Below are 22,124 nucleotides of genomic sequence, written 5' to 3'. Positions count from 1 at the left end.
ACTTCTGGAGAAATCTGGTCCAATTAATTATGAAGACTAAAAAACCACAGTTGTTAGATTTTGTCATCTTCACACCAGTAAGTTGCTAGTATTATTTGAAGAAAGATAAAAAAAGTCTTCCCTAGCAGATACACATTTCCCACTTCCTACTTTCTATTGCAGGCTTAAGCTTGATTTTTGGTGAACTGCAGGAACTAAAATATTTTGAATGCCTGTGAGTAACAGTGAAAGAGGGGTTTATTTTAAATATTTCCTGGCTGGATAGTCCATATACTCTGTACCTAAAGTACCATTATGTGGATAGTACTATGCCTCTGGTGCAGCTCTAAGTTGTGATTGCCAGATGAGTGGGAATACTCTTTCGAAGAAAAACTTGAAAACATGGGCTTTGGCATGAACCAGCCACTTGTCTAAGTGGTTACAGTCTTTTATGGGTTGGACGGTCTGTACTGTAACGTGTGCACAGTTGTATAGGCTTTTCTATTTTCACTGTTATTGTCACTCAGGTTACCTGATTCAAAGCTACTGCTTTTGTACAACACCATATTTGGAAGTTCTTACACCAGTTATGGTATAAACATATCCCGATAATGTGAAATTTAGCTACCGTAGTGTCTTAATATGGCGAAATTACTGGTTGCATGCTGAGAGTTCTGCTTCCCCAACTGCCATTTTTTTCATTCTAGTAAGTTTGAAATGGTATAGCTACACAGAATGTGCTCAATAAGATTGGAGCACTCGTTTTTGTTATTAAAGGGATTTTTTTTTTAATACATCGATGAAGACTGTTTAAATTGTTTTCAGTATGTTAAATATTTGTGGTATGTTTTTAATGAATCTTGTACTTCTGTCTTAGGACTTATAAGTGTCTCAACTTTTTTTTTTTTATTTTTTTTTATTTTTTAAAAGTAACATTTCATGGTTTAATTTAATTAATAGATATAAGTGTAGGGGGCTAATCAGTTGTGTTCAGCAACAGCTGCCAAAGAAAGCCTGAAGACTTGGAACTTTCACTGGTGTTAGGGCCTTCTTTTCTCAGCACCTCTGTAGTAAGTTTGAACTCTTTTTCCATCTCGGTACTAGTTCTTTCTGATGTATTTTTTCCTCCTTTATGGCTCTTGCCTCTTCAGATTAAAGTGCCACAAATCTCTGACCTTCAGGACAGTCAGTACTAAATGCTGAATGATGTGTTTTTCTCATTCTTGTGCACTTATCACAGCCATCTATTTATGAGCCAGCTGTGGAACTCGACGGCAGCTGTGGGGTGTGGAAACTGAATACCAGACACTTTTGAATTAGAGCTGTTCCCTAATGCACCATCGGGGTACCATTGGAGGAGGAGTCCCATTAACGTTTCTCTGTGGGTGTTCTGTGCAGCTGGGAGAGATGTTATGTCTTCAAATCAGACTAATTTTTGTTAGCTTTAGTACACATTTTGAAACTGTTTAGGTCAAATTACTCATTAATAATTTCTTTAGTGGTTTAGCAAATGTTAAATTTATTGGTCTAGAGTTTAGTTAGTGGCTTCATTACATTACACCCTCAAAAGTTCGTGAATGCTCCATTCATGCTGTAATTGGTCTGCAGAAGTGTTAGAAAGCTTCTGCTCTTATGTTCTGGGCACCAGCTGGAAATGCTGCTTTTCTGGATTTGTACAAAATACTTTTGTACTGGTAGAGAACATTTTGTTGTTCCTTGACAATTCATTACTTTGTCTCATCTATAACCTTACCATTCACAAATTAAACAAATAGATTTCTGCCTACTGGAGCAAAGTAGCTTGTAAACACTTTGTCTTTTGTTTGGAAAGACAGACCTGTCTATTCTACATTAAGAGGTCTATTTCAGGGTAGATTCTTTCAATAGTGTTTGTTTTATCTGCAATAAAAGGCACAGATGCAAAAAACCCCACCCCTGTAATTATGCATAGAAATAGAATATAAGCATCTGATTTTATTTGAGAGAACAGTAATGAAAGTTGGTGGCAAAGTCTGCTTCCAATAAGCTTACTCCAGGTTTAGAAAATCAGAAAATAAACTGTATAACTTCTGTAAAGAAAGGATTATTCTTCTTATCTTGCAGCATATTCTACATTGTATGTTCTTTTCTCCCACTTTGTAATGATAAAGCACTGAAAGTGACATATACTCAGGAATCCTGGTTTTCTGCTGTAGTAATTCTATACTTATTTACTTTTATTTACTTTAGACTGTATCTAAAATGCAAGAGTTTAAGCTACTTCTGCTTATTTCTGTAATTGGAAAAATATGCTGTGTATAATTTTGGAACGGAATTAATGCCAAAACTGAAATCCTAGGATGATAACTGTCACTGAAGTGAATCTCTGCGAAAATTATTTTAAGACTTCTGTTGTCTTCCAAGCTTTTCCACATCAAGGATCTTCCAACAGATAGCAGGTTTTTTGACTTAAGCAGAATAAATGGTATCCAGACCTTTTGGTGGAGTATTTTATATATCTGCCTTTGTAATGATGTTATGGACTGTGCATCTCTGGAAGAATTATAGTAGTTATGAAATGCAGAGGTCATAGACCTCTTAAAGGAAGAAATGTGAAATTATTGTTTTTTTAAAAAATTACATCTATAAAAATTATTAAAAGATGTTTTTACATTTAATTTTTAAACAGTTTTTTTTTTTTTCTAATATACATGCTGCATCTGTGATGAAATTGACTTGGATCAAGGTCATTTACAACGGGGACCTTAGTATTTTGGGTCATATTCTTGACCCATTTTGAGGCCACATCCTCTGTCAGCAGAGGTGATATACATTAAGGATTTACACTAGTGCAAAAACTTAGTTCCAGATTCTCCTAATCCCTGCAGACCTGTAAAACTGTGACCGAGCATATTTTGTCTCCTTGAAATAAACTTGACTTTGGGTGGAAAAGCCTGTAATAAAGACTGAGGGATATGCTATTGGAAAACAATTGTTGCATCTGGAGTTTGGTACTATAGACTGAAAGGTGAGTCATGTTATACCAGTATCCACTACTTGGCTAGGTTAGGCAAGAAACATCGGTAGAGATATGCCTTTAACAACATCTGCACTGGCACTGAGGGTCCTCTCTGACTTTAAAGCTGCTAACATGCACAGTGGTTTGTGAAAGTCCTTGTCCTTACAAGTTCGTTGCTAATTCTTTCCTACTTTGTACCACTCTGTCTTTGAAATGTGTGAAGTCCTGCTGGCAGAGTGGTTGCTTGCATGTGTGTTTGTTCTGTGTATATACTTATGTGTGTGTATCTGGCCATGGGAAATAAAGGTTTAAACACTGTATAAAGTAAATTCTCAGTAACTGCATTTAAAAGACTTGTGTTTCTAGGCTCTCACTCCATCTATTTTCTAATATCTGTGGGTAAAATTAGTAAATAGGATTGTCCTAGTTACTGATGAATATACATTACTGATTTCTTAGTCTCACTTCCCACAGTTACCTTTTTGGATGACCAGTCACAAAAAAAGTCTCTTTGCACATATCAATAGTAACTTAAATGCTATGAGCTACTTAAGAGGTTGTACAGATTTTTTTTTTTTTTTTTAATTGAAGATAGAACACATTTAATAGTGAGGCATCTAAATATGAAAAACTGACTTCATTTGTATTGCCTAAAATAGAGGTGAGTATCTAGATTTGAACCTTGCCAGTGTATCAGTTTTAACATAATACATGTTCACAGAGAAGTTTTCTTTGGGGAAAGTCAGGGGAAAAAAAGCATGAAATTAGATTAGGTTTTTCCAAGCACCTTTGAATGTTACCAGAACTAAAATGTATATGCTTTAAGACAAATGATGGGAGTAATATATCTCTAGAGCTCAAGAGAAGTATCTTCTTAAGTAACTCTGTATGGGTGTATAAGCACAGGCATGAAGAGATTACATAGCCATTCCTGAAAGGTCTGCTTATGTGTCAATAAAAGGAGTATGAGACAAAATTGCATTTGTCAAATGTAATTTGCTAGACCACCTCCACTTTAAGACTACCCACTTCTCAAAATTACAGGGCATAAATAGTCTAAAACAGTAAGACAACCATGAAGGTGGTGGCATTACAGTTTCATTTATGTGCATGGGTGGGGAGACTTGCTAGCAAATCACAAGTTCAATTTCAGAATTCTCTTGGTTATTTAAAAGTAGAAAAGATGTCTGAACAATGCAAACTTTAACTGCACTGTATGAAATTATTTCATCAACTTTGGTCTGAAATGATTTTAAATGCTGGTTGTGACGTTTTCTGGTTTTTTTTTTTCAGAACTGGCTAGATTCTTCGAAGGAAATTAAGAGACAAATTCGAAGTAAGTACTTCTGTATTCAGTTGTTATTCTCCTTTTATTCCCTCACAGAAATATTTTTCGTAAACTTAGTAGCTTGGATATCAACTAAATTGTGTACTTAGAACATTAAAATAATTTATATCTGATAATGACATATTCCGCCTTAGATTAGAAAGCAAAGCTTCTATTTCTGTCCACTGTCCAAGAAGGAGAGAGAATCACTCAGCCTTGTGTTTTAGAAGTTAATCATTATACCGGCTGCTACTACAGAATTTTCCTGTGTTGTATGTAACTAATAATTGATCTTTCTGCATCCTGAAACAGTAGATGTTTGTCTACTTTGTGCCGATATTTGAGTTATGAGACGGAGAATGTAATTGTCTGAAGATGGTCATGGTTGTTTCTAAGACTCACCTCAATAATACGAAACTATAAAAAGAGAATCAATATGTATTACAGGAAATATTGTTCAATCCTGATAAGTCTAGCATTGGCTTTTCTGATGTATCCATCATTTCCAGAATGGAAATGGAATAGAGAGCACAGTCTTTGAATGTCTCGCTACAAGTACTTTTCAGACTGAATCTGTGTGAGAAGTCTTTCTACTTCTTATACTCAATACACAATGAGTAACTTATTTTACTCTGTTTACATAAAACTCTGTCAAAACTCTTCACTAGCCACGTAGCTTTTGTGGTAGATAGGGGAGTGAATGGAGACTAAATTTAGGAAATACTCTTCATGAGTATACATGTCTCAAAATAAGTAACCACTAAGAAGTGCTAGGCAGCCGTTGCCCTTACTGAAGTTCTTCTCATTGCTATACTCATTTGTGGCCAATGCAGGGTTTTTTTGTTGTTGTTGTTTTTGGTTTTGATAGAGACCTTCTTTTGTTAGTGCCTGATAGGAAATGTAAGTATGGAGGAGTTGATAAATTCTTGTTGTGTTGGAAGTGTAGACATGTAAATCTTATTAAGTTATTTAAGAAACTGACTTTGAACTCTTTGGGCGAATGTGATCCGGTGGGATCCCTTACTAGGAAGATGTGGTTTATATTTTCAGTAAAGAAATAAAAGTTACTGCAGCTTTTTTGGAAACTATTTTTGTGATTTTGAACATACTAATATACTTATGCAAGCAGAGGCCATCCTTTTAATTAAGGAAAAGTTACTGGTATTGTAACTTCTTATTCTGCAGGTCTTCAGTAAAAACCCATTAGTTGTCCAAATACAACAGTTGTTCTGGTTTTAAAATTTGACAAAAGATTGAGGACATTCATACTTTTTGTTATTGTCTTCTGTAGTGATCTGCATGCTATATAGCCTACGGGTAAGTTTCATGAATCTGGAACTGACCTGAAAAATTTTTGGATGCTCTACACAACATATTTTTTTTTAATACTGTGTAGTACATACTACAAAAAATATTTTAAGGGGCTATGATTTTTCATATAGCAAGAAGACCTGCATTTTATATTGGAAATTGAGTCCAGTTTCTTTAATTAGGCATCATGACTGGAATTTTTTCTCTAGTCTGTAGCACTTCAGAGTTGATAGGCATACAAAAATATTCAATTGTAATAAATTTAAGGTACCTGTAAAACCTACTAGTCCATTTGAAAAGAATAAACTAATTTAATTTTCTCTTGTAGAGCACAAATTGAAGCATTAGCATGCTAGGTAAACTTAACTGGACAAATACATTGATCTGAACACACAAAGATGACAAATTTGGAAGTGGAGTTCAGCGTGTCAGTTTGCAACTTAATATTTATAACAATCTCTGTCTCTCTTACATGTGAACAACAGCACTACTCTGCACATTGGGCATGTATATACCACCTGTGACTGGGGAAGATGAAATAAGAATCCTGTAGTCTCCCTCAAGTCGTGTTCTGCATCAGGCTGTCTCTCGCTAAGTCAGAGTCCTAAGGCCTTCTGTGTGATCTCTCATTTGTTCAGGTTGGCCTTTGGCTGGGCAGTGATGTTGGATCTCGGCAATTATCACTGTTACTTTGGCTAATGAACTTGATCCACAAATTACTGGCTCTGTTCTCAGGGCTATGAAGGTGGCAAAGAGCTTGTTTGCTTTCAGCCAGCCTGATCTCTTCAGGAAAATTAATTCTTGACTCTTTTAAACTCATGTAATTGAAAATCCACTGGCATGTGTTAAAACCTCCAGTTAATTAAATCAAGGACAGGTGGGGTAATTACATTTCTGTCACTATCTTCTTGAAAATTGCTACACCTGAAGTGGATTCAGGCTTTTGCAAAATTGAGAACTTTGGCATAGATACAGTGATGGTACAAGCAGTAGCAACTGACCTTGGAATAGTCAAATCCCAGAGTTCACAGAGAGTGTAGTGGTTCACCCTTACATTAAATTTAACTTGAGAATTTATCTGTGTGAGATGTTGTACATGCAGTTTGTATAGAATGCATGATATTTCATGCAGTTGTGTCTGTGGGCATTTTGATTACTCTCTCACTCTGTGTAAGAGGGTTGAATGAGTAAATGTAATAAACCTGGTTTGATGGTAGTGTTAATTGCAGTTGAAGATCAATCCTTTGTCTGCAATTTAAATGCTCACAGTTATACCACAGGTGAAGATTAGTGATGTGAATAGTTTCATCAGTTTTGTGAAGCTTAATTATTTGCTCCTGTTGTTTGTGTGATTGAAGTATATAAAACTGAGTTATAAACCTTCTCACAAATTCTGAAATTTGGATATGGAAGGCTATGATACAGTTAAATATGCATATTTTCAAATTACACAGCAGATCAGATGGTGATAAATTCATAAATACAGTTCTGTGAGAATAATATTGGATGAGTTTAGAATTTTGCAACACGATGTATTTAAAATATTTAAGAATTTTAAACTTTGTATTTAAAGTGCTAAGGGAAGTTAGAATTAATTAAGGAGTAGGCTTGCATTTTAAATGTATGCCTCTGGCTGTCTGATTTTAATGCTAACAAAAAACAGTTAAGCTCAGACATCAAAATATGGAGGTTACTTTATACAGGATCACTTTATTTTATATCCATCTTTTCTATGTGAAGAACTATACATCTGTAAAAGTTGTAGCTAATTTCAATCTAAGCTAATGACACTAGAATCCCATTACAGTTGGTGAAGAGAAATGGCACCCATACCAGGGAAGGGTTGTTCTGCAGAAGTGCTCCTGTATGTCTACTAATTAGAAAGAATGATTTTGCAGTTTGGAGATATCTGAGTTTGTGAGCTGAATCTTGTTAGTCCAGCTAGGGCTGCCTGGACTCTGGAGGCTTTTTAATGTATTTTTGAAAATGTAGACTGGATATACATATATTACTTCTTTAATTTTCTCGAAGGTAACTTAAGCAAAATTATAGAATAAGTAATTTTCTTAATTTTTATGGGGCTTTTTTTACATCTGCCTGTAAGCAGTGTATCTGTCCTAGTCATACAGTACCTGAAAAACATTAGCTGTCACATAAAGGTATCATCAGTAAAAGCCAGGAAGAGCCTTTACTGGGGAAAAAAAACCCCTCACTGATTTCCCAGTTTGAATGGGATTAATCATGTTAATTGTGTGTTGCTAGCTGGTTGGTTATACTGCATTCTTTTTCTCTAAGGATGTGCCTAAAGTTGTCACAGAAGCATTTTTGAGGTAACAAGCTGGCTAGAAAATTTTTTGACATTTCTGTAGCCCATATTATTAAACATCAAAATAGCCTTATCAGGGTCAGAATGCTAAATATCAGCTGAAATATCAGATGTATATATTTATTTTTGTCTTGGCCATTTATTCAAAGCACCAGTAATAGTGTGCATTATTGTGTGAAGACAATTATGTTTGTATGCATCCATTATGTGGCTATAAACAGTATGCTGTAGTGCGAAGTATAAATATAGACTGTGCACATTGTAATATACTTGCTAGTCTATATTCAGAGGATAAATGTGCTTTCAGTAATCAGGCAAAATATAAGGTCACCAACTGCCCAGAAAACATTTAGTAGAAAGTCAACTACAACATTTTTTTCTATGGATTAGCTATGGGAATTAGCATGAGTAGACATAGAAATTTTTCATATAGTTTATAGATTCAGAGGATTTATTCTCTTTTTAGCTTTTTATTACAAAATACAGAAATTTTTTTTTTTTTTTTCAAGTGGTGTCTAGGTCTCCTGGCTACAATGCTTTCTGAAAGCTAACTGTAGAAATGCTGACAATAAAGAGAAATAGATTGAGCAGGAATTCATCTCTGACTAGTTTAACTGCAATTTTAGACCAGGAAAAATTAGTTCGGAAGCATTGTTTCATTCCAGGAAAACTTGAATCTGGTTTAGTATTTGTGTGGAAGGACACATCCTTCATCCATCTTTCCCTGTACCAGAGCCTTGTTAACATGACAACTCCTCCTAAATATATTTTGCGTAGGCATTTTGGCCCAATTGCTTCTCTTCATCAGTTTGCTTCCCTTCATCAGGTGATAGAGTGAGACATATTTTACTCGATTCAGTACTATGTGTATAGCCGATAAATTAGGCTTTCTCATTTAAGGAGTCCTGCCTGATTTTGTAAGCAGAGTTATAATAGTTCTAAGAAATATTTGATAACTGGGAACTTTAAGATATGCTAAAACCCTGACCTCTCAGAAGGAAATGGTGACTTGGCAGCCAGGTGGAGAATGAAGTTCACATTTAAGCAGAAATTGAAGTGCTCCAATGAATACTCATGTCTGAAAACTGAAATAATTTTTGAAATGTTGAAAGACATCAGAAATTTTGACACAGAGCACCTCTTCACCTTTAACAGCTGTGAACCTTTAAAATAGGGGGTTTTTAAGAAAATAGCATTAAACAAAGCTGTCAGCACTCTTTCCTAGCATATTGCAAAAGGCATTTCAGTCTTTTTTTGTTGTTGTTAAAATACACATTTTCAAAGCATGCTTTGATCTGTGTAGGACAGATCTTAAAAATCTTTTACTATTCAAAATTAATCATTAGCAAACTTTATAAAACTATTACCTTTTTAAACTAAAGATTATTTTTGCTAAGTCTTTCACCACAATATTATTTGTATTAAGAGAAAAGGGGCAAGAGGAAGACAAAAATGGCTACTTAGTTGTTTTTATGTTTTGATTTATTTTCTTCATCATTTTTAGCAAATCTACATTGTACTGTTACTTTCTGTATGTTTGGTAAGATATGATAAAGCTCAACTGCATTTGCTTTCAAGCAGCATGCAAAACCAAACTATTAAATTCTTTTCTTAGCTTCTATTTTGGGATTTTCTATTACATATATTTGTCTGCATTGTATTTAATAAAATATGTTTGAATTAGGAAAGTTCTACATTTTGTCAAGTCATTAGTACTTTCCAATGAACATATTCCTTTTGCACGTAGAGTTACAATACTGGTAGAATAACATTTTGAAAATGTGTTTTATTTATTGACGAGTGACTTCAGCTTCCAAATCTTAAAACAAACAAAAAACTAGATCAACGATGAAGAGCAACAATTGATTTGTCAAATTATTAATCTAGTTTTAAGCATGCTTTTCCTTAAAAATGCATATGATGTTAACAATTCTAACATATGAGAATTTAAACTGAAAACATCATTGCTATTATAGTTGCTATGGTATTGTTTCAGAAAAAAATATTTTAAAGGAGGAATGGCTAATGTTTTTTTGCCTTCCATGCATTCTGTATGACTATGAATAATATATGTATTACCATTCTGTTGTATGCAATGCAGACCTCATTTTGACATCTCATGTTCATAGTTATTGTACAGTCTCTCAAACTAACAGTCAGTTTAAACAGGAGGAGACTGTTAGCCTTGGAGGAGTTGGAAATAAACACAAATTCAATGCAAGTGTCTTTGAACACAGAATATCTTAAGTGTTTATGTATTATGGTCCTTTTCAAATTAAAAACTTATTTTGATATTTACATAGCTTATGGCAAAACATTATTTGAAAATGTTTTACATGTTAATCTTTCACTGTATGTATATATGAGCTACTATCTGGTAATGAAAATAATCTATGCTTCATACTAATAGACTGTAAAAAGAGGGGAAAACTTTCTTCAGTATTTCAGTGATCTAAGATTTATGTGACTGCCTAACATTTTTCATTAAGGTTCGTTCTCTGCTTGCTTCAACTTGTTTGAGATTAACAATCAGACATTTCTCATGTTTAGGTTTACCTTGGGTATTCACCTTTAATGTGAAGTTTTATCCTCCTGATCCTTCACAGTTGACTGAAGATATCACTAGGTATGCATAGTTTCTAATTTTAAACATAAAATTACTCTTAGTCTAATTCAAAGGCCATATAAAATGTCTTCCTCAGTTTCTGGATGCTGTTACAGGTTTGGCTATTACTGTAGAACACCACAGATATTCTTATATCAACTGCTTTTTGGAACAGGGTTGAAAAGGCAAAGTGAAATCTTCAGGAATAAACCTGAGAAAGAAGAATTTAATGATAAGCAGGGATATGATTTGGTGGGGAGGTAAGATGCAAATCATCATATTTGAGATAAGCCAGTGCTTTATTGTCAGGCTTTAATATATTAAATGAAGGTGTGAGGGTATTGATGTTAAGAGCAAAGCTCAAGGGATCCAAGGTAATTCAGTAATAATTTAGGCTAGGTTGGTGAAAACATAGTTTTATACATATGCACTAAGTAAAGCCATAAAACATAATAAAACTTGAAAATAATTATCTTCCAAAGTTCTTAGATAGAAAGTACTTAGAATGCAGTGGGTACTAGGCACTTAGAAAGTACCACTGAAAGACTAACATAACTGGTAAATAGAGTGCAGGGAATTGACACTTATTTTTTCAGGAGTAATGGAAAACCTAAGCACTTAGTTTTGGTTTGGAGTTAGCTGACTCTGCTGAGGCAGGATGTATATTATTACACATCAAATCGTATCAGTCTTCTGCACAAAATAAGATAGCTACATAAATGTGTTGTTGATATATTACTGCAAATAATCTAAGACATTTGGTATTTAAAAGAAGCTATCTCTGTTTTCTTTGAGAATTTTCAGTGAGTTGGTTGACTATTCAATTGTGTGTTCAACTGATAAAAGCGTTTTTAGGGTTACAGCTTAAAGCTAAATTCCTTAAAATTTAAGCTTCACTCCTAAAACATTAATTTACATTAAAAATCTGTGCTAGGGTAGGATGTCTACTGATTGTTGACTTACTAAATTTGGTAGAAGACTGCATGCAGTACCTGAAATATTAAATTCTAATACATAGATGGTTTAAGGAAGGAAATTATAGCTTCAGTACTAACCTGATTTCTTTAGTGTATTACATGAGTTGATTATCTCATGAACTGCAAGGGATATAAAAGTTAGAATTTTAAAGCCCAAGGGAAATTTCAAAGGAAATGCGTGGGTTTTTATTTGTAAACCTTGGAGTCTTGCAGGCTAGAATGTGAAATAAAAGCTGACTTAGGAACACCTTTGTTACAAACTAGGTACAGTTTTTCATTCATTTATATTTGAAATCAGAATTTTGCCTGCTCTTCAGGTTATTTATAACAGTAATATTTACTCCTAAAAATGGAAGTAAAATTTAATGTGTGGCAATAATGCTCAAATAGTATAAGGTGTAACAAATTATTAATGCATTGACTTATTTTAAAATGTGCTTATATGAAAAATTATTGATAAATTCTGCCATATCTCTCATAAACTTGCCATTGGTAACACTTTCTCTGTTCTTGTTTTTGTTTGTTTGTTTCCCCTTTCCTTGTCTTGCAGATATTTCTTGTGCCTACAGCTTCGTCAGGATATTGCTTCTGGTCGACTGCCGTGTTCTTTTGTGACTCACGCCCTCCTTGGTTCGTATACCCTGCAGGCTGAGCTGGGTGATCATGACCCGGAGGAGCACCGCAGTGACTATATCAGTGAATTCCAATTTGCACCGAATCAAACTCAAGAAATGGAAGAGAAAGTAGCTGAGCTACACAAAACACACAGGTGTGTCAGATACAGTGGGATTAAATGAAATCATCATGCTTTCTCACATTTATGTCAATTCTCTTTAAAAGTATGCGTAAAACTGCTAAGCTGACATTATTGTTACTTTGGAAATCTTTTGCTATGTAATTAGAACATCTTACTTTCATGTGTTTAAAAATTTCAGTCTGAAAATAGTAGCTTCACTGAGATCTCAGGTGAGAACTTTTGGAGAAAATATTTGTATCTGAGCATACAAATTGTTTTAAGCAACATACAGCTGGAATATTTTGAAAGTGAAGTGGAAATCTCTGCTGAAGGAATATAATATGCTCTGAAAGAACACTTCCCTTTTAGGGAAAAAATGCTATTGATACTTTACAAATGGAGGTTTTTCTGTGTATCTAAATTCCAGGATTCCACCCAGTTTTGATTCTCAATTCTTTTGTCAATAAACTCAAGGCTTATTCAATGGTTTTAGGGGCTTGACTCCAGCACAGGCGGATTCCCAGTTCCTAGAAAATGCTAAGAGACTCTCCATGTATGGAGTGGATTTACATCATGCCAAGGTACTGGAGATTGGTTTGGTTTTGTTTTGTTTTAGGATAGATGTGCTTAGTGTTAAAGAACATAGTATATATATAGATAATTTTACAAATTTCATACCCTCAGTTCTTAGGTATAAGCCTTTTATCTCTTGGTCACAATAATTAGTAAATTTGCAGCTCTAACATCCTTAGAATTTATTTTAAATCAAAGTTTATTTAATGCATAGATGTATATACAGCTTGGAAAGAATATTTTATTAATGAGTGGCTAAATATATTTTAAATGTCAAATTTTTAATGCCAAGGAGACGTGGGACCATAAAGTAAAGGCTAAAAGAATAAGTAATTGTTTTTGTAATACCATGAGAGTTAGAAACAGTGGGGGAGGTCTTGGGGGAGGGTACTTTTTGGTGCTTTTTCCACTCGTCTGGGTAGGTCAAATCAAATTGGCATTTCTAGTAGGATTTTATTAGTTAAAAATGCAACAAACCAAGTAACCAACCCACTTCCGCTCCTTCACACAAATCCAGAGTCTCAAAACATTAGGAAAATTAATGCATTGTAAGCATATCAGTCCTATATTTTAAAAAGAAAACTAAGACTTTTAAATACTAGAGAAACATTGTTTAATTCTGTTTCATATGGAAACAATGTGCACTTGTTTTTGCATTTTTCCATAGACTTCCTGTGTTCTATTAGAAACATTTGGAAAAAATGTACTTAAATTTTTATTCACGTGCATTAACTATATCTGTAACGTTTATTCATTTTTTTTTTAATACAAGGGCAGCGTGGCAATTCAGTCAGTCTGTAGTATTTTAAGAAACATAGATTTTTAGAGTTTTATTGGAGCTTTCTTCTGCCATAGTGAAGTAACTGCAAGCATTAGAACTGTTGTTTGCCAAGACCCACTTGCAGCTGTTAGTTATACCAGTGAAGCAACTTTTTAATGACAGCGTTGGCATTTGATGCAGTTGATTTGTTGTTGGGGAGGACATGAGATTCTGCTGTGTTGTGTAGTGGTACAGTGTATTGAAGCCTTATCAGTAAGGGATTAGTTTTGTAGCCTGTAAAACTTAGATCAAACGCTGTCAGTGGAACAGAATGCTCAGAAATGCAGCCCGCCAGCACTTTGACTAAAATTATTATGTTGACAATTTCAGCCAACTATCCTGTATCTTTACTGGAATAGTAGATGACTGTAAAAGATCACCATGATCACCCACTTGTTCACACTTTCACTCACTGTTTTAAGTTGGAAAAGCCTGTTTTTAATTTTTCTTCTTTCAATATTTGTTGAAATTATTGGTTGCACACTCACCATACCTTTCCTTGTTTGTAAGTTGTTGACTTAGTCCCTGTTGCCAGAATACTGAAGAATTTCCCAGAACTGTGGCATATGCAGTGGCATATGAGTGCCAAAGCCATTACTTAGCATCCAAAGCCTTTCCTGTAAAATTAATATACTTGGCTATCTCTGCTTTAAGAATCTCATTGTCAGTGTCTTTCAGGTTTGAATATGAAACAAATCTCAGTTGCATTATTTCCTCAAGGTATGCCAGCAATAATTACTTGTTTGGAATGTTATTAAACTGATTTTTTTTTTTTTTTTTTTTTTTTGGAATTATCTCACACACGATAGGATTCTGAAGGTGTGGATATCATGCTGGGTGTATGTGCTAATGGACTGCTCATTTACAAAGATAGACTCCGGATCAACCGCTTTGCTTGGCCAAAAATTCTGAAGATTTCCTATAAGCGAAGTAATTTCTACATCAAAGTCAGGCCGGCAGAAGTAAGTAGCACCTTTCTGTCTTGTTTCTTTTATGAGATCACTTCTATCCAGCAACAAGAAAACATCCTCATTTTTTTAACCAGATATCCTCACAGGCTTATGTTGGATTTGAATAGAACTTAAGAACATTTTGTTTTCCTCTTCAGATTCTACTGATAGTATTAAACACTTGTCTTGATTAGTAAATGCAAATAAAGAAGAAAATACATATACTTTTTTTAATAGATGCCATCTTGTAATCTTTTTTCACAAGGAAAGCTAGTTACTTCGGCCATGTTCTTACTGTCTATACAACCTTGCAGTCCTGGCAGGGAACCAGCTTTTTTTAGCTCTTTGGATATAATTGTTCACTAAATGTCAACACATGTAGTTTGTGGCCGTAACCAAAGGCTTGAGCTGCCCTGTAGGATGTTATAACTCTGTTAGCTGCTGTGGAAGTAGTGGATTCAGCTTTCTTTTCAGATAGTTATAAGTTTGTGGGAGTTGCCGAAGGAGGGAAGGGTTACATTTTGAACACATTGTAACTGGAAATTTAACAAAAAAAAAAACCCCAAAATGTCAAACATTAATGCTTTTTTTACATTATACTCTTAAAATATTTAAGGTAGCTTTGAATGTGTGAATAAATAAAACAAAAGACTAAATAAACAAAAGTCTAAATACCAGTAGTACAATACTAATATAGTTTTGTAAATTTTGGAACACAGATGTATTTTTTTTGTGCTCACTGATGCTGCATAGATGTAATATTTTTGCTAAGAAACTATTATATAGTGAAACGGATCAAGTAAGCTTAACACTGCAGTATGGCTTTCAGACTTTTGTTAAATCCAAGGAAAGTGTTCAGCACAACCTGCAGTACAATTACTTCATGCAGTTAAAAAATAAATACATTGGCCAGCTAGTCAGAAAATGAGCAAGGAACACTAAAGTATTATTGGATTTCTCACAAGAGTCATTAGGACATATAGGAAGTGATAATGTGGTTATTACCCATCATGACTAGCCTGCCAAGTATAATTTTATTTAATAAAATTTGAAATAGTGATTTTTTTTTTTTTTTTTTTCTTTTAATCTTATGAAGTCTTATGACAGGAGAATTACAGCTTGTTACAGTAATGGAACTATTTGAACTCTGCCTGCTAGTTAATACCCACCTTAAGGAAATGGGTTAATTTATTTGTGGATTCTTTCCAGCTGGAACAGTTTGAGAGCACTATTGGGTTCAAACTGCCAAACCATCGAGCTGCTAAAAGGTTATGGAAGGTTTGTGTGGAGCACCATACTTTCTTCAGGTAAATGATAATTCTGTGCTTCCCCCACTTCGCCAGGCATGCTCATATCTTTCTTTTAAAGGATATGAGGAAAGTAGAGGAGACTTCCTCTCTTTGCTCCTCATTTCTCTGTCCAGTAACACCTCTTAGAAGACACCCTAAGCATCATTGCCAAATTACCAGTTCTGAAAGTCTGAAGTACAATTAACTGTTTTATTTAAACTTTCAGAGTACTAACAGGATGGAACTAAACCAGTAATCATACGTAAGACTTCCTGAGAGATTGACTTTTCAGAGTGACCTTCTAAAAAGCCACTATACACCTTCACAAGAAGCTTTCAGGGCTGGACAGTAATCTTAATTCACTTTACTTTTCAGAGTATTCTGCTGAATGTAAATGCTTACAGCTGTTTTTTTTTCTTTTTTTATAAATCAGGCTGAGTTCACAGTGATTCTTTGAAGAACAAAGAATCCCTTTAAAAACAGACTACTATTTGTTTATGTAATAATCCATAACTTTCTCTGCATTTTTTCCTCAGAAACTGTTAAACATAGAATTCTGAATTGGTCGTTGAAGCTATAGTCTGTTTGTAAGTGAGCACTTTAACAATAGGCCACAGAGTTTTTTCTTTTTCTACTTCCTTCATTGAAAAGGAATTTTTACAATCTTCACTTGATTTTTACAATAGCACAAACTGCATGAGGGAATGCATGTGCCCCATGCAGCCTAGGAGACGCAGATTTAGATTAAATCTCTTATGCATTGAATAGGCATTGAATCTGAGTTTCTTGCTTCAAATGAGCACAGTAACTAGGATAGGTAAAAGGTAAGTTTTATCCTTCAGTAGTCTGGTTTTTATTTTAAAAAAGCATTGTGTTTTAAGGTAGATGCAATCCTGTTGCTGAATATTACTTCAAGCTGAACACACTTGCTAGACTGAGACCTTCAAAGAACTTGGGGACCATGAGACCTAAGCAGTTATTAGTGGAACTGTCTCATTGAATGGTTTTTAGTATTCAGATTTTCATGAATATATGATTCACATATTCATGAATAGAATATTCTTGAATGCAGCGTTAGAATTTGTGCTGAGATTGGCAATCAGACTAAAAATACTTAATTCAGAAGAATTTATTTTTTTAAATCTTGATCAAAGATTTTTTTTTTCATCTTTGAAAGAATTCATTAGTTAAGTTTATTAAGATACATAGCCCACCATTCTATTCTTCTTTAAAATGTGAAGTCTGCTTTGGCTGGTGATGTCTGTTACCACAAATAGCATGCAGTTCTGTCTGCAATGAAAAGTTTATCAATACTCTTCAAATAACTCATGCAGTGATTTACTTTGCTGGGAAACTATATTACCTGATTTTATAGTAATAAAATGGGCCTGAATAAGGAAAAAAAACCAAAACAAATCTTATGGAAGTTAAAAATCCGAAACTGAGAACTACAATTTGCAAATAGAAAAGTTTTCAAGAGCATTAATATATGCTAGATAATCTTAATACAGAAATTCTGACATAATAAAAATAATTGGATTTTATTCCAATCAGAAGTGACCTTTCCTAACCAGGAATGACATTATAATGAGAATTATGTAACAAATACTTGAACCATTCTGTAAAATCCATATACTCCACTGATGTCATCAGACAGAAAATCCTCAGAACCTCTCATCCTGATTTGAAAACAGTAAAATAAATCCAGTTCTATTTTTCTCCAAAGATAAAAAGCAGACAGCAATTGCTGCAGTCCAAGAGACTGTAGCTCTTTCAGAGCATGTGTGAAGCTTGTGTATGATACTACAGTAAACTGTATTCAATCTAGATGTACATTTTTAGCTTCCAGAATCTTAGTATGCCCTATATAACATTGTAAGATTCCTTATGTTGTCTTTTGCAATGTTTCAGTTTTTATTAGATAATTGCATTAAGATTCATCATCTTATAATGTATGGGAAATTGAGCCAGCATATGAAGTTATTTATAGACATTTTTAATGAACTATATTGAAAATCAGAACCAAAAAGCATTTGTATCAGCTCAACCTTCTAGGATTCCAGTACCATTTTCAAAGAACAATAATCTACTTCAAGAAATGCAGTCAGACTATGTATCTACATTAATCTTTTGCGGTAAGCTTAGTCTGCAACTCTGGATCTTAACCCTGCAGAAAGCTGCCTATGATTCTGCTGTATGATGTTTTATTTGAAACTTACATGATTGTTTCAGTGTCTCCCCGGAATATCTTAAAACGATAAAAGCGCAGTCTTCAGTTATTTTATGTAATTAAGCTTGTAATACAAAAAATCTATTCAAAAGTCCTTAATCAGGAAGTAATTAGTTCTCTTGTTTTTTCCACATTAAAAGATTAAAAGTTTATCTCAGCAGGGTGGAAGATAAAAGTGGCAGTTAATGCTGTAGCCTTGCCAAGACTGGAAAATAAAGAACAGAAAGAACCTTGGAACAACCCTCTTAGCCTTCTTCCTCTTAATGCATAATGCACTCTATCTTGGAAATAATGTGGAGAAATAAATTGTCACAAAGATTGCATAAGTCTGTTTTACAGATGCAATGAAAGTGAAGCTCCAGATACCTGTGATTTTATTACGTAAGTGGCCTTAGTTCAGAAGGGTGGATTAGTCTGTCTTGAATTCTCTTTTCTTTAAGAATATGTTTGAACAGGTTAGGATTCATGTGTGTGCACATGCATTTTAGGCATGCAGGATTGGATCCTTCTGGCTAGTGCTCTGACCAAGCCATAAACATCCTCTCAGAAAAAATGGTAGCTTTCTACCTAGCTCACCATTCTTCTTAAGTATCTGAAAAATCTTCAGTTTTCCTGAAATATCTTTAGAATGAGTGTCAGTTTTCAGAATTCACCACTGGATACTGTCTTAACATATGTTGGATTGGATTCCACTGACACAGATATTCCCTGTGGAAATGCTTCAAAAGAGGAGAACAAAGTCAGCATACTTTTAAGTCTCGCTTGTCCATCTGTGCCATCCTAAATACAAAGGGCACAGTAGTTGCTGGTTCTGCTTGAAAGAAGCCGCTGTTCAGTGAGCTTCTCATTCTTGACAGATCCTCAAGTCAAAAAGCTTTATCTGGAATAGTCTGATGGTTTTATACAGAGAGGGGAATAGGCCATGGAGACTGCCATGCTGGGTGACCATGTATTTGCAGCACTATATTGATCCAGGAAGCAACATCAAAGACCTTTCTAGAGAAACAGAGACTGGGAAAAGTTCCTGCAGTGATGACTGTTTATCCTATCAGCAAGGATGGCACTGGAACAAACGGTACCTTTGGCGTTGAAGCTGATGGCTCAGATTTCCAAAATAAAGTACAAGCAATGAAGGTTAGATGCATAAGAGCTGAAGGAAATACAGGGAGGTAGAGAGAACCTGTCTCTTCAAACTCATGTGATGTCAAAAACTGGTGGAACAAAGCAGAATCCCTCTTAGCAAATTCTACCAAATTGTTACTTGGACTTTCTGACATTGAGTCAAACACTTGGGTATAAACATAGATATCCAGCATTAATAGTACTCATAAATAAATCTCTTTTTCACCCTTTTCATGGTATGCTTTTTTTCCCCTTCCATAAATCCAGCAAACATTAACTTACATAAATCTATAAATGACCTTGTAAATAAACTGGAGTCTGAGTCTAGCCTGTTAAACTTCTTACTGTTGGGCCACAACTCTCCAGCCATCTCAATTTTTTTTTTTTACATGATACAGTCTTCTACGCAGCTTTGAGATGCCATTCCCTGACTTTGAGGAACAGCAGCTGCCATATTGGTACATCAGAATATAGGAAAGGCAATTGAAGTGGGATGTATAGTTTCTACTATGAGTAACATTCTAAAGAGAGAGGTCTGAGAGGTATTCTACATGGACCTATAACGGCCTCAGCTTTCTACAAAAATGACAATTTAACCCAAATAGCACCAAAAGATAAAGATCCAAGACACTTAGTCATACTGTGGAAAATGTGATGGTTATCAGCATCACTTCAACTCCAACTGCAAGTAAATAACATGCATTGTTTTAGAAGTTATTCTCAGAGCATATGGCAGAATCCTTTCTTGGAGTGCACAAACCATGCACGGTAAACTGAAGTTTAAATATAATAAGTAGCTTTACAGTACCTTATTAAATACATGAAATAAAGCCATTTTAACTGACTTTCCTCATACTTACCTTTTAGACTTGTATCACCAGAACAGCCTCCAAAAGCAAAGTTTCTAACCTTGGGTTCCAAGTTCCGCTACAGTGGGCGTACGCAAGCACAGACACGACAGGCTAGCAACCTCATAGACAGACCAGCTCCATATTTTGAGCGCACTTCAAGCAAACGTGTTTCCAGGAGCCTTGATGGAGGTATGAAATTTGACTTATTTTTTCAGTATAATGATTGTTATGTGTTGTCAATCTGATCTGACCAGTATTCTAAAATGTTGATGTTATGGATGGCTGTAACATCAATTGAAATCTATTCATTTCAGTTTCTGATGGGTGATGTGAAGAGTGACCACTTCGGTTACTTGTCAGTTTTAGGTGACCTAAACAGTAAGTCAGGTCACCGCCTAAAATTGTACGGCACTGCTGTGAGTAAGTGGAGGATTTTATATTGGATGCGTAGCATCTGTGTTCGCAACCCATATCTGGTTTATGGGAGAGGCATACGCACTATATGCTGTTGATTAGAATTATTTGGTCAGCAGCATCTTTTGCACTCTGAGTTGGCCTGAGAGTCTCTTTCTATGCCAAACAGAAAAGGCAGAACAAGTTGTTTCTTCGTGTTTTATATAACGGAATCATAGAATGGTTAGGGTTGGAAGAGACCTTCAAAGGTCATCTAGTCCAACCCCCCTGCAAGGAGCAGGGACATCCTCGACTAGGTCAGGTTGCTCAGAGCCTCATCCAGCCTGGCCTTGAAGGTTTCCAGGGATGGGGCTTCCACCACCTCTCTGGGCAACCTGGTCCAGTGTTCTACAACTCGCATTGTAAAAAATGTTTTCCTAATATCCAATCTAAATCTACCCCCCTCTATTTTAAAGCCATTACTCCTTGTCCTATCGCAACAGGCCCTGCTGAACAGCCTCTCCTCATCCTTCTTGTAGGCCCCCTTGAGGTACTGGAAGACCGCTATCAGGTCTCCCCGGAGCCTCCTCTTCTCCAGGCTGAACAGCCCCAACTCCCTCAGCTTGTCCTCATAAGAGAGGTGCTCCAGCCCTCTTATCATCTTCATGGCCCTCCTCTGGACCTTCTCCAACTGGTCCATGTCCTTCTTGTGCTGAGGGCTCCAGAACTGGACACAGTACTCCAGGTGGGGTCTCACCAGGGCAGAGTAGAGGGGGAGAATCACCTCCCTCGACCTGCTGGTCACGCTCCTCTTGATGCAGCCCAGGATGTGGTTGGCCTTCTGGGCTGCAAGCGCGCATTGCTGCCTCATGTTGAGCTTCTCGTCCACCAGCACTCCCAAGTGTTTGTTCAGTGTATTGCCATCCTAGTATACTTGTTAGATACTTCTGTGTTTAGTTAACAATTTTTATGTTTAGGTTGTTTGAATAGCAACATTTTTTTTTGTCATTACTGGTATTTGGTATCTTTGAGCAGAAATACTTTCTAGTTTCCTTTTTTGGAAACAGGCACGCTTTCCAAAGGCAGGTATAGCAGCAGTATGTGTGAGAGATGTAGAAGCACATGTTTTGCTCTAAATAACTTTTGAAGTAATAGAAAGTAGAAAAATTCTTTAGAAAAATTACATGAAGCTTGACTTAGGTTCAGGCATATACAACTTCACTGTCACAGCTCATTTTTATTCTAGTGATGTGAGTTTAGCTACAATTCAGCTGTTAACTTTATTTTGTCCAAAAACCTTTTCTTAGAAGACTTTCACTTCTGCAAATACTAATTCTTCTATACTGGGACAAATGAGTGAACTGTGATACTTGCTTGGGAAACATACAAAGTCTTACCTTCCAAGAACTAAAGTAAAAATAAGAGACAAAAGTGCTTGCACTGGTAGTGTGTGAGTCCTTGTGGCAACCAAAAGACTCATCACCCCATCAGTGTTACTGTCTGAGTCTGGTTAGCTCCTGTACTACGTTTGGTTAGGTACAATTTGGATTCTTGCCAAGTCTTGGAGACTGTATCATCACGCGTTTCAGGGATCCCTTGTGCATCATCTGCAGAATATGGATGTGTATGCATGTGTG

General features: G+C 35.4%; 1 protein-coding gene across 15 annotated transcripts in view; it reads left to right on the top strand.

The window, feature by feature from the left end:
* EPB41L2 (erythrocyte membrane protein band 4.1 like 2) overlaps nucleotides 1-22,124 on the top strand; it is a 108,234-nt gene that overhangs the window by 58,209 nt on the left and 27,901 nt on the right. For all 15 annotated transcript variants that reach the window (XM_086745872.1, XM_086745867.1, XM_086745866.1 and 12 more), the window contains 7 exons: nucleotides 4,271-4,313; nucleotides 10,492-10,567; nucleotides 12,074-12,292; nucleotides 12,753-12,840; nucleotides 14,462-14,614; nucleotides 15,812-15,909; nucleotides 20,111-20,283. In XM_086745872.1, the coding sequence (XP_086601998.1) occupies nucleotides 4,271-4,313; nucleotides 10,492-10,567; nucleotides 12,074-12,292; nucleotides 12,753-12,840; nucleotides 14,462-14,614; nucleotides 15,812-15,909; nucleotides 20,111-20,283 (850 nt within the window). The remainder of the gene's footprint in view (nucleotides 1-4,270; nucleotides 4,314-10,491; nucleotides 10,568-12,073; nucleotides 12,293-12,752; nucleotides 12,841-14,461; nucleotides 14,615-15,811; nucleotides 15,910-20,110; nucleotides 20,284-22,124) is intronic.

The sequence above is a fragment of the Chlamydotis macqueenii genome, chromosome 3 (assembly GCF_036417535.1).
Source record: "Chlamydotis macqueenii isolate bChlMac1 chromosome 3, bChlMac1.mat, whole genome shotgun sequence".
NCBI lineage: Eukaryota > Metazoa > Chordata > Aves > Otidiformes > Otididae > Chlamydotis > Chlamydotis macqueenii.
This window is presented reverse-complemented; position numbering and strand designations above follow the sequence as displayed.